This window comes from Kryptolebias marmoratus, linkage group LG15 (assembly GCF_001649575.2).
Source record: "Kryptolebias marmoratus isolate JLee-2015 linkage group LG15, ASM164957v2, whole genome shotgun sequence".
In the NCBI taxonomy this organism is placed as follows: Eukaryota; Metazoa; Chordata; class Actinopteri; order Cyprinodontiformes; family Rivulidae; genus Kryptolebias; species Kryptolebias marmoratus.
In genome coordinates, this window is record NC_051444.1 from 19,579,472 (window position 1) to 19,593,268 (window position 13,797).

Consider the following 13,797-nt stretch of genomic DNA (forward strand, 5'->3'; position numbering starts at 1 on the left):
TTGTTAGACTGAAATCCTGTTATCAAATTGTGTGAAGATCAGTGCAGCATGAAAGTAAACTGATTTCATATCAATCGTCACCAGGCTGTTTAGCATTCTCACCTTTCATTGCTGTGGATAATTTCAGTCACCTTCTGTTTTTTTTTTTCTTTATCTTTCCTCAGCACTGAAATGTAGGAATACCAAAAGACCGTGATCCCAAGTTTTGCCATTCCCCTTTAAAATCGGTGAAAATGAAGGGATGGCAGCAAGCAACACTGGCTAAGAAGATGGCACATGTCGACCCAGAAAGGTGCCAGCTGCTCTTTGATGACACTTCTGTGAAGCTGTCTGCTCATTAGCTGGCACTCCTTACCCAGTTCGCATTATCAAACACTTGCATCCCCATAAGAATCTACTCCTGGTGATCTTATTGAAATCGTACAAGATGTCTGATAGTCTAACCTTTGCCTCATTGCTTGAGGATACACTCACTCAGGGAAATTCTGAGTGACACATAATAGAGAAAAGGGCCATGTTGAAACTTCTGCACTGGCAGAGCAAACTTCATTAAAAGCTGAAATGCTTTATGTTAGAATCACTTGCTTTGCACAAATCTGTAACTGATGTGAACATATGCTCAGATTTTATTTTCTTACAAAAGCTGCCACTAAGTGGTACTCTCTGCTTTGTGAGCACCAACATGTCCTACTTCATTTGGATCATTCGGCAGTGCATGCTGGGTAGGAAAGTATTAAATACATTGTTGTAAACTATGAGGGCACATTTTTTGTATGCATGCCATTCTTATTATCCTGCTAATATTGTTTTAAAAAAAAAATATTAAACAGACTGAAGTCACGGCAGGTATAAAAGTGCATATTTTAATGCCACTTTAGAATATTGTGTGAAAGTTTTAAACCTCCTATTTGTTTTTTAATGCTTTTAGTGAGTAGACTTTCTTATAAACTTTTAAAGTGGTTTTATTAAGAAGCTTCTAGGCTTTATATATATATATATATATATATATATAAACTTTAAATAACTCACTATGTGGGAGACTACGAATGACAGTAATAACAGTGAAAGTGATTATATTTATAGACATCTGGGTCTCTAAAAACAACTACACACTCAATTATTATTGCATTCAAACTAGAAGATTTTTGTCTTAAAATTTGGGATTATGTAAGCAATTACATTGGCGAGCCTAATTATTTTGTAAAAGCAAATAATCAAAAAAACAAAAAAAAAACTTCTAATAACTTTTAGTCTATTTCCTTCCATAGATTCTTTCTCACCCTTAACACCTTTTTGTTTTTTGCTAAAATGTGAGTTTATGAGGTGCTTTGTTTGGATTCATTTGTGTTAGATCAATGCATGTATATAAAAATAATGAAAAAGGGAATAAAATCATTCCTGAAGGTTGTCCAGCTGATTCATCAAACGAAGATCACAGACAATCCACGTAAATTAAACATGTTGAAAATGTTCCAAAATCACACAGTAAACAAGATAAATGTATGTTTTTCATGTTACTTTAACATGGAAAACGTGATTTCCATCTTAATTTATGTGCCTTTCTTCCAGATTAACACAAGAAATGTGAAAAAGTTTCAAAAGTGTTTCACATACTGTATGTGGAAACACGATTTTCACATGTGAAGTTAATGTTGTTTCTCTGAAAGGGAAAGCACAAAACAAGAACTATTTTTAATGCATGCAAGAAAATATTTACCTGATTTTTTTTCTGTTCTTTTCTGATTTTGTTGCAAACCACTTTGTTCATGTTAAAATTACTCAGCTACTGAAACTGAAGCCCATACATCAGTATTTATATTAAACTGCTTACTCTTAGACAAATGCACATAATGTGACACAGCTATCATCTAATAGATGCAACAAATCTTGATGTGCATAAAATCCCATGACAGGATTAAAATAACAACCATGCTAGCATGGCAAAGAAAATAAAACATTAAATGAATGGCACTTGGAAACCATATGCTCAATTTTTTTTAGCTTGACAACCAAAAAGGGGGTTGCCTGGGATTAGAAACAGGAGAAAGCTGAGACCAACTACAGCTAACTATAGAATGAGTGCATTTCACAAATAGCCCCTCCTTTTGCTGTTTCTAGCCATCAAGCCAATCAACAGTTGATCACATTCCATGACAATTTAAATAAATGTAAATTAAGCTGCCTTTGATGAGTAAGCAGGCACAGAATTTTCATGGAGGACTATGCATAACTTGTGCGTCTGATATCTCCTATTCTATATCTTACTGCTGGCTAGTCGCACAGACATTAGGTCAATAATTCATCACACAGTCAAGCTGCGTGCTGGCTTACCCTTTCACATATTGACCATTACAGCTCTGTCTCTACCTCTCTTGGTGGCTCAGAGTTGTAACAGCAGCAGTTTGACTTCAAGCCCCCATTCCGGCTTGGTCCTTTCGTAAGTCACACAAAGACAGCAAGGAGGCGTCTCAGACCCGACTTGAAGTATTTTTTGAAAGGGGCTTATTGTAGATGTAACTACAATCTTCAACTCAGTGAAGCTTTGGAAGCTTAAAGTCCTGTTGCTGTATTCATCATAACTAGATAAACAATCACAGATGCTACTTTGTCAATTAACTTCTTGTAATTATCAGTAACAAAGCAATATCTACCAAAAGCTGAGCTACTCCTCATACTGTACGTGTGGATACAGAACTCCACACTTTGTACTGTATTGAGCATGGATGAAGCTAATTCCTTCAGTAATGTGTGAGCTTTACTGAATATATAGTTAGAATATAGTTTGTCCTTCTTTGCTGACTTTATTGTGAGCTTGTTGTCTGTTACTGATAAATGAAAGCTCTGGTTTGTTGTAACCTTACTGAACACTGGGTTGCCAGAGGGCTCAGTATCTTTGTATGGATCTGGTCAGGACCTTAGCTACTTTCCCTGTGGCTGGCAACCTTTAACCTCTTCATTGTGCAATACTTACAATTAGACTCATCATCCCAAACAAAAGCCACATACAGAGGCCCTGATACTCATCAGTGAAGTGTCTCCCACAGCTGCTGATTCAGATAGAAACAGTCAGTGTAGTGTTGGAGGATGTGGTACGCCAGGCTCCTTTTCTCTGTGTGGAATTAATATTATAGACAAGTGGCAGGTGTAGTGTGGTATGTTGTTACGTTTTATGAAGCTGAGGCAGTGGCTTTAGGCAAGTCAGAACAAAGTGAAGGATTTTTTGTTGCTTTGGCTGCTGCAGAGGTGTTTGTTTAGTAGTAGAATGTATTTATTAATTTATTTTGTGGAGAGGGGTAATATGTGCTAGATCTTTAGAAATGATTATATTTTTAAAAGGTCTGGCCTACACACTTTAACGATAAACACAATCTACAATTAGGACTAATTACTTTGCATCTTGTTTGCCCCTAATAAAAAGCTCATTCTTCTTGGTTTTCTGAAATAGTTTTTGTGTGTTTAATAAAAAATAAATATTTTTATTTTTATTTTATACTACTGGAAGTCTCACTGTGGGTGTGTCAGAAGAACATTGATGTATTTGCTGAGGCTATTTTTACACCAGCAACTCATGTTTCTGCCTTCTAATGTACCTGTTTCAAAGTTTTTTTATTTTTTTATTTTATTTTTTGTCCAAACACAGCAAGTCCACTTTATGACCTGATTTTTCTGTACTTTCCCCCATCAGAGAAAGGTTGCAGTAAGTTAGCCTGCAGCCTCAGCCATGAAACAGAAGGCTAGTACCATAAGGAAGATTTTTTTTCCCCCCAAGCTGAAACATTACACAACGTCATTTGGAACACAGCCTGTTCTGAGCCCAGTAGTGAAAAGGAGGCAAAAAAAGAGGAATGGAATAAATACTAGAGAAAATGGCAAATAAGCCAATCAGAATATTTAGAAAATAAATGTAGTGCCATCTGCCATGAAACAGCTTCTAGGAAGTCACTCTGCATTGAGCTGCAAGACTACCACAGAAAGCCATTTGGATCCCATTCATTTAGTTTGCCTCAAAATGCACTGGGGAGTAAAAAAAGAAGATGGTGTCCAAACAATTTCACATCTGCTAATTGTGAGCTACACTGGTGCAGCAGATTTCGTCTCCACTTTGGTTAATATGCCGTGGGTTAAAGACAAGACTTGGTAGGCATTGAAGAAATTCCCTGAAACTTCACTCACACTGCTCTTTTTTTAGGAGATTTATTTTAGTTCTCACCTTGGTTGTTTTTGATGGTAAAATTGGGGTTGTTGAGCATCTCTGGGACTAGGCGATAGTCAAAGTAGTGGCCCTGTATTGGGTCGTCTTTGTCCACAGCACTGACAGTCTGAATCACCTGTATTGAAAACAGAAAGACAAGCAGATATACAGAGGAGGGCTGAGAGCCATTAGAGGAGGCAGCCTATTCATTACTATGTTATTGCCATCACAGATTGCTTCAGTGTAAGAGTGGCTGGATCATACCTGATGAAACATAAGCCTTTTTCTATTCCTGGAGTTTTAGGTTTTTATCAGGTTCTGTCTAAAATCTGACACACTTTCAGGGTCTGGATCTATCTGGTAATCTGCTATCACAGCTCCTATCATGCTGCAAATCTTTTTGATTGATTAGAAATTAGAATTGCTGGACAGTTTCTCGTATTATTATTACTATATTTTTTTTTCCCCCCGTTACAATAAAGCTCCCTATTGTACATACACAGGTCCCTGAATGAGGTCGATTGATGAGAAGGAGAATACTAAGTACATGTCCAGGGATTTTGGCTGTGGAAAGCATTTTGCCATCTGGAGGAAGACATGAAAGACAGTCTTGAATTATGATCCTCTCTGATCAATCCTGACTACACTCGTTTTCCCCCATTCGCTCTGTGCTCACTGCGTCGAGGGAAGACTGTTTAAGAGAAAAAAAGGTCTGTGCTCCCACCTCTGTGGTTTCCCAGGGAAATAAATAGGCTATAATTCATTGTGGCCAATCATTACAGGGGAGGAGAGCGAGAAAAAGAAAAGGACAGAGAGTAAGAAAGTGATAGATCACTGCTTTGATGAATGAGTCATTTCTCTCCTTACCTGTCCAGGTTTTCCATTTTCACACAGAACGGCCTGGTATTCATCGGCAAATTCAGGGGCATTGTCGTTAATGTCCATTACTCTGATGGCCACAATTGCCCTTGATATTTGGCTGTGGTTTCCTAATTTATATAAAAAGGTAGATAGATAGGCAGAAAGACAGACAGATTGATCGAGAATTCAAACAAATTAGAGCAAAATAAAATTACTAATGCATGATTAGAAATAAACTAAAAAAAGAAAGAAAGATACAAAGAAAAAAAAAGGTTATACATGAAATCCCAGGTAATTTCTGTGACCTAGTTTGAATTTCCTTCATTCCCCATCTTTATTTTGTTCCTTCATTTCCTCGGCTGATATGAGGACAGACGATAAGCCACATTAATCTCTATTTCAGTGGGTATCAACATTACAAACAGGAATCTAGGGAACAAAAAAGGAATAAAAAAAAATAATTCCATTCAAAATGATTTTGAAAATCACGTAGAATGTAATGTTTAAAACATGAGGGTTAAAACACGCATATTAATAAGTCATCGGTAACTCAAGTCTAAAAAGACAATAAAAGGCTATTTAATTAGATGGGATTTTAAGTGGAAATATTCATCACTGATAACTGACAGTCCCTTTCGAGAGACCCTGTGAATTGGTGTATTTATTAATCAGTGGAGCAACCGCCAACTTTCCAAGCAGTTAATCATCCATTTAGTCCCGAGAGGGCTTTTCCACAGTAGCCAATGACACTGGTATTTTATTTTTTTGTATTTCCTTTTATCATTATTATTTTTAGGAAAGTATGAACATTGGTCTGACATGTTGAAAATAAAGCTACTTCCTCAACAGCATTCACTGAACAGAAACTGATTTATGACTAAAGTTAAATTCAATATAGCATTATATGCCTTTAATATATGTAAAAATAAAATGTGTGACATGCTCAAAAAAAAAAGGAAACTGAAATGCTAATTACTATTTTAGTTTTGAATGTTTTGTTTGAATAACAAAAAAAAAAACTTTGTTGTAGTTTGAAAAAAAAATACGAGAAACAATTTACTTTTAGGATTGTGAATTTCTGCTCTGTAGCTGATTGATACATGTTTTGATACAGTGCAAACAGTCTGAATCATTAAGGATCCATGAGCAGCAAAAGCTGATAAAGTACAATACAATGCAGACTTTAATCACAATACAATGCAATTCGGTGAGTTTAAGTCAACACATTATAATTCAATGCAATACACTACAATAAAACAAATACATTATCCTGTAAGTTATTTAGACTAAATATACACTTCTTATAAATGTCTGCTCAGAAACAGATCTTGTTTTAAAAACACTTAGATAAAACCTGACTCACAGTTTATGAACGATACAAAAAACAATGACCAAGTGGAAAAACAAAAACTGACAGTGACATATTAGTTTAACACTAGTTTAACTACTCAGCAATGAGCAGAAAAATGCTTGTTCTACATTAGAAATTATAAAACATAAATTAACGTTTTTGTTCCTGGAATTATAGTTGAAATACATGATCAGAGTGAAGAACATTTTAAGAGTGTTTGTTGCAGCTTTTACAAGCACTACTACAGTTTCCCTCCTGAACAGTAATTGTCGCTAATGAGGAAACAACGAGCTAAATAGCAAGAAATGCAGCCAGAAGAAGAGTTGTGCACTGTTTTTTTGTTTTACCCTTTTGTACATTTTTTTAAAAAGTCGATGCCAATAAAGACAATCATACTTGCAGAATTTTCTTAAAATCAATAAACGGATTGGCTTGTATTTGTACAAAAAGTTGTGGAAATGGAAATATGGGCAAATGGAGCTTTTATATATTTATTTGTAAAATTGAAATCACTGGAATTGCATCATCTTTCTGAAGTTACCGTGTAACATTTTTGCTCTTTTGTGTTCTGACCTGAAATTTTACAGCAGGGAAGTAACAAGTGTGAATTCAGTTGCAAGAACTGGGAAAATGCTTTTACAGAATTTCGTTTTTGTGTGTGTGCGTGTGTCTTTTTTAACTTTGGTCATTCAATAAAATTGAGACAGGAAGCAGTGGAATAGATGCCCCTTGAAATCCAAGGCCTCTAGCCTATCTAAAAGGTGATTAGAAAAAGAGGTAAACAGTGATGTGAGTGGAAATTGACAGTCAGATAGACAGTGATAGATGGATTAGAGCGTAGGGAGGAGGAGACACAACCCCTCCCCTCACACGAGTGATTTCCCCCCTGCAGCAGACAGGGAATAAAATCTGATTAGTCAGACGTCAACTGGTGCGAGGCAGCAGAACAAGCCTCCGTTTGGGTGGCAAATGGCACTGGGACAGAACCGGGAACACATCTATTCCTTTTCACGCCAGAGAAGACACTGCCTTTTACTGTCTCTCCCTGTGAAGAATAGCAAAACTGCTGTATTTATTTTGGCAAATTCCTATTAGGTGTTAGAGATGCCACTATCTCGAGCCACAGTTACTTTGCCAAGAGCCATGAAAACATGCCTTGAATGTAGGGGTGTACAACATGACAAGGCAAGCAGCTTATCAAATGAAACACATTCACTCCCTCGAATAGGTTGCATCGATGGTGGGATTTGTCTTTACTCCGTAGCCAAAACATTGTGACAGCGTTTGGACTTTGATTTATTCCAACAATTAACGAGTGTTTCCTTTGATTAAAGAAAGAATGTGACAGACTGAGAATGAGACACAGAGAGAAGGAAGGAGAGATACAGCAAAACCAGACAGAAAAGTTACAAGCTGTGTAAATTTCTATTTCAATAGCTTAAAGGGGTACATTAAGCTTTATCACATCATACAGCCCCCCTGAAACAATCTGTATGCAAATAAAGTCTTACATATGGTTGGAGCTGTTTGTAGCTCTGCCGGCAAGATTTTCTACGTAGTCAGTGAGTTTTGTGGTTTGCAGATGTTCTTTAATCTGTAATGGATGCTGGCGTTGGAGCAATCCACTCTGGAGCATGTCTTTAAAACTGTTTATTTGATATGTCTTAATGTTATTGCACTTGCACAAATTGAGCACTGAGCCATTTAATTCAATCAAAACTCAGCAAATTAACGTGTTTAATGCCTCCGTGGATTCACTCGCTAATTGTTTGTGCTATGCTCTCTGAGCGTTTAAATATGCTGCTTTAAACTGTTGAACAGAGGATTTTGAGTAGCAGGTCAGTAATTCCTTTGACTGAAACGACTTGTGAAGTCACTCAAAGGAAAAAAGGAGACCGTGCGTGTCCCACTGCTGTTACTCGTTTTAAACCTTGCGTGCCAATTAATGCCTAACAGTTTGCTGACTTGTAGGACATCGCAATTGATGAGGCACAATGTGCACAGTGAGCAAGATAAGAGTAGGGGAAGGTTACTTACTGACTTCTGTAGCTGTTACTGTTATGTTGTGCCACATGTCGGTTTCCCGGTCCAGCGGTTTGGCCAGCGTGATCTTCCCATCATCCACGTTGATGTTGAACTGCCTCTCCAGGTCTGTGTGCCGGTCGATAAAGTATCTGCAAAGACAAACAAACATCAGAAATCTGAGCCAAATCACTTGAGCAGCAGCATCTTTTGATATCCTCCGGGTGTCGTGGCTAACAGAGCCTTATTCATCAAGAAAAAAAAAACCTGTAGATCAATGCACTTTAAAATGGTAACAAATCAATAATTATCATCTGAGGAACAATTACTGCCTTCACACAAGCAGCACAAGAGCCTAATAAAGTCTCAGAAGCCCTCCCTCCAAATCACCCCCAACCTCCACACAAACACACACACAAAATGAAAGACCATTAGTACATGTTACTGTATGCCAGGGTAAGAGATGTGGTGTTGTTAACCCTGTTTGGCATTTCTCAACACTCAATGGCCCCCGAAGGGTTTGTATTAATGAGTTAGGACAGCAAAGTGTCACACACTACACAACAGAGTGGGGGGAGAGGGGATAATGGATGTAATGAACATTAACCAAAGGCCTGTGTGTTAAAAGTGTCCTTGTTTTGTTTTTAGTAGACTGTTTTTTTTTGTTGTTTTAGCCACTTCTCAATTAATACATAAAAAAGAAGAGTGGGCTCTTTTTTTTTTTTTTTTTTTTTTTTTTTTTTTTTTTTTTTTTTTTTTACTGAGGCAATTTGTTTGTCAAACAGTTTCAAATTTAGCTCCATTGCTTTCTCATCTGCATCACAATGACTTTCTTAAAAGTGTAAGGCAGCGGCACATATGACTCTTCAGAAAAAAGAATGAAGCAGAGGGTATGAAATTGGAATGCACAGAAAAGGAGAATATTTTGAAGCCGTTTGAAGCTGTGAAATTGCTCTTTCATGTTGCAGCGTGCGCAGCGCCAATTCCTGGGACAAGCCCACACAAAACGGACTAAAAAGGAATCTGTCTTTATGGGTCATCTTTAGTTTCACACATTTTGTTTGCCTCAGTGTGTGACTGTCACAAACAGCCCACTTGACCAAAGAAGCGCACGGCCGCCGTGGTTCACGTGAGCTAATTACACCGTGAGACGCACAAGTGTTTCCATACCTCTGGGACAAACGGTCTTCATTCATCTCACTTTCATATCCTCCATCACAATTGCGTCCCGCTCTGACAGTGGGGACCCTTTTTCTTTTTTTGTTTTTTGTTTTTTTGTTCCCATCCAGCTGGGTCTCTACTTTAATTCAATCCCCCCCAATCCACCCCTCCCCCCACAGACAGACGTCCCTCTGTCACCAGGCACCCTGTTCACCCCGTCTTCCTTTGTTCCCTCACCCTGGGTCTCATACCACTGAAACTGCTCATCCCTATCAGTGCAAACCTGTTGGCAGGAACCCTGCAGTATTTATGTGAGAAAGGAGAAGGGTGATGTAGGAAGGAAGGGACAAAAAGGAAGAAAAAAGAAACAGAGAAAGCGCGCCAGACAAAGTCGCAACAACTGTTTGTGTGAAGGAGGGTGCAGCTTATACAAGAATGGTGGGGAATGAAATAAATAAACCACTGGCCCAGATTCCAATTGTTGGGGAGATGTACTGAGCCGTGACATTTCCATTTTTGAGATGAAATGGTGTAAAATCCTCTAGACGGCGGGCTGGGAAAGGTCCACAAGGACCCCCCTCCAACCCCCATCCTCCAAGCCCCATCCCCGCTTTTCTTTCTCTTTTGCCCTGCAGACGCAGAGCACTTTCAAGACAGGCAGACAGCAGCAAACCACCTGGGAGCAGCCTCTCTGCAGCAGCCTGAGTGGATCCCAGTCAAACTCTGACAGCCTCACGTGGAAGCAAGGAGACAGACCCTGAAATGTTCTGCCACCTGTCACTCAAACTGACAACGTGACGTGAAAAGAATTAAAAGCAAATAAAAAATGATACCCAGCGTGGTACATGTGCAATTTTCCTGAGTGCGTGCACGTCTGCCGTTTTGCTTTGCCTCGTCTCTCTCGAGTCTCTAAAAGGCATCAGGATGACCTCAGCGCTGGAGTTAAACAACATTGAGGCTGCTCGTGCCAAATCTTTTAGATCTCCCACAAATGATGTCACACTTCAGCTTTATTGTGAAAGGAAATTTAGTACACCAATCATATGTGTCACAGGGACTGTTCATCACATGAAAAATAAGTATTATTTCCTGTATTGCCAGGACGTCTCTGTTGGAGTTTTATGGCTTGTAATAAGTCTCATTTTCTACAACGGCTATCAAGACTCATGTTACAGTCATCACCCTTGTTTTCTCTGCATAAAACATAGCCCTACCCTTGCAAATAGATATATAAAATAAATAAATAAATACTATTGTATCTTTCACTGGAAAAAAAAAAAACCTTCATTGCATATGCGTTGCAACATCTTAGCATTCTTTTTTTCCCCTCTGCTTTTCACTGATAATACATCAAATCCCATCTCATTCTGGCAATCCAAAACATCTGCCCCTTTTCAACCTCCAATCAAGCTGCCAAAACAAGAAAACACAAAAGAATGAATCATTCAGAAGGCGAAACACTAAAATCTTCTTTTCTGGAATTAACCTTAACATGGATTCTGTGATTAATGTCAATAAAACAACATATTTAACTGAACTCCATTGTTAGATTTGGACTAGAAAATTAATAACATCTAATCCAAATAGCTTTATTTTTTGTTTCTTTTTTTAGAAGAGTTTAGTGGTTTAAAAATTGCACTGACATTACAGCAGCTGACATTAAAATGTCATTTGCAATTTCTCTTACTTTAAAAAAGTATTTATGCAATATTTGGTTCTAACATATGTCCCAAAAGTTGCTGATATACAATCATTTTTTTCTGTTTATGAGAGAGCCACATAAAGAGAGAAAAACAGCTGCCATACTAAGCAGAACTTCCACTAACAATTGCTTTTCTTGCCAACAAGTCATTTTTTTCAAACATTAAGAAGTGATCTTTGCTCCTCACACTATCAGTGAGATTGAGTTGTAGCAAAGTTAGAAGGTTTTTTTTCTCACTCTCTCTCGTTTTCCACTTAAAATTTTAGTTAGTTTGGGTTCCACATACTCTTGCCTTGTGAAAAAAAAGTTGTTTGTTTTTTTTTTCCTGACTGAGCAGCGCTAACAGTGTTAGCGTCTTACTTAAAATGTGCTTACTGCAAGAAAGGGCACTGACTTCACCAAGGTTTCTGTTAACTTAGCTCCTGCTTGGAGCTCAATTTTGAGCTGAGGAATATGTAACTAGAAATTTGATGGCATTTCAGATGGGATTGTTTTTTAAATTTATTAAAACCAGCAGCAGTACAACTAACAATGTTACATCTTAAAATACGAAGCAACCGTTGTTTTTACTCATTGGTTTTCCACACATGCATACATAAACTGAATACAGATATGAACATGGAAGAAACAGTGATATGTTTCAGCTGTATAATCTGGTGTACATCAGTGTTTTTGTTTTATTTTTTTCACTTGAGAGTTAAAAACTTTAAAATTGTTTCACAATTCTATAGCTGTTACCAAACTGTTCTAAAGTTGACAAGCTCTAAGCAGAAAGGAAGTTCAAATCATGTTTTATATCTCCCTCATTTACAGTCTCCATTCACTGCTCTCTATCTTGTAGCTTCTGCAATGCTGGCTTTTAAAATTGTTTTACTCAGTACCTTTATAACAAGTCCATGAATGTAGTTACAAGTTAACATTACTTTAAAAAGCAATTACAAAAATGTAAAAAAAAAATAAAAATGCAGATGTCAACATATTTGAGGGAGATACAACATCAGGCTGCCAGGACACAAGTATGCATTTAATGTGTGAAAAGCTAAGTTGTAAGAGTTGAGTTTTAAGAAACTCTATGTACTATAGACATTTTGCAATTTCATGTGTTTCTTGACTTAGGCCTCTTCTAAACTTCCCTGGATGTTTTCAGAATTCCAAAACAATTCTTTGGCGTAAAACCTGAAACTTTCAGAAACACTTTCCAGAGAGGAGATCTTTAAAGATTTAGTCTTTTGTATCTGTGGACTTGAGATGTAGAGCTTTTCAGAAGCAGTAACATAGCAGAATACTTTGTGCATGCCCAATATTTATACTCTAGAAACCAAAGCAACAAAGAAGTCTTTCTTTGTCAGTTTCACTTCATCCTGATCCCATCCATATTAATCTTTGATTGTGTGCTGACTAAGTGCAAAAAAACCTGTAAACAGTATTAATAAAAAAAGAAAAAGAAAAAAGGGAGCTTGGGAGAGAGAGAGAGAGTGAGATTGCCTGAATGCTTGTTACAAATATCTTACCGGCTAATAGCCAATTTGTTAGCGTTAGCTTTGGTTCTGTGTTTATTACTCAGTAGTGAATGGCTAATGGCCAACTCTGCTTTTGCTAAAATGTATGATGTGATTGCAAACATCTGTAGTCTAGGATTCCTAATTTCTCTTCCTGGCTTTACAACTTTATAGAGTTGTAAACTTTAAGCATATTGTCAAACATACTTTAACATAACATTAGCTCCGTTCATTATGCAAAATATAGGATTTTCCTATTAATGTAAAATTATGGTGACACTCTGCTTAATGTCCACACATTCATACTGCGCTGAATGTGTGGAGTTATTCAAAGTTTTAGCTTAAAGACTATTTATCTGACTTTCAAAGGCATTTAAAGCTGGGATGTCATCATTGGTTCCCTTTCATGGTCAATCTATTCACTGACAATAATACATGTGTGATTTCTCATTTTTATGACTTGACATGCCAGTGTCATAAAGTGCATTACCTAAAAATACTTTATGTCAGGAAAAAATGTTGTATTGTCTCCATACTGTGAAGAGCAAAGTTAAAGCACCTACTGTATAACACATGTGAATGTGTGGCGGTGAGTTCTTGTATGAATTGGAGGAAATGAGGGGGGAAAGATCGAGAACATTTTTTTGTCCACAGAGAACAAAATGCCTCTGACATTCCAGCTTGTTATTAGGCCAGTAATTCCACTGGGAGGATCACAGATGTAGGACTAATTTAGCTGTATCCTGAATGCTGACCATTTGTGTTTGTACACCACTTTTTATTCAGGTTGGCTCCCAAGCCAGCGGGAAGGTCTCAACCAATCTATACTATAAATAATCAAACATGAAAAACAAAACAAAATGATATAGACACAGGGAAAAAAATCCCAATGGGGGAAAAGTGGCCTTGGTCTAACTGACATAAATTCCCATTTGTTTTAAAACCAGCTCATGTACTTGACTGCTTGTATTACCATATGTAGCGTGTCAGCTGTCAGCTGTCCCACCGC

The 13,797-nt window shown here is 37.5% G+C and overlaps 1 protein-coding gene across 2 annotated transcripts in view; it reads right to left on the reverse strand.

Annotated features, from left to right (window-relative positions):
• Positions 1–13,797, reverse strand: part of cdh8 (cadherin 8) — a 28,436-nt gene that overhangs the window by 2,682 nt on the left and 11,957 nt on the right. For both annotated transcript variants that reach the window (XM_017425882.3, XM_017425881.3), the window contains exons 4-6: positions 8,442–8,578; positions 5,060–5,181; positions 4,211–4,328 (exon numbers count right to left, since the gene is read on the reverse strand). In XM_017425882.3, the coding sequence (XP_017281371.1) occupies positions 4,211–4,328; positions 5,060–5,181; positions 8,442–8,578 (377 nt within the window). The remainder of the gene's footprint in view (positions 1–4,210; positions 4,329–5,059; positions 5,182–8,441; positions 8,579–13,797) is intronic.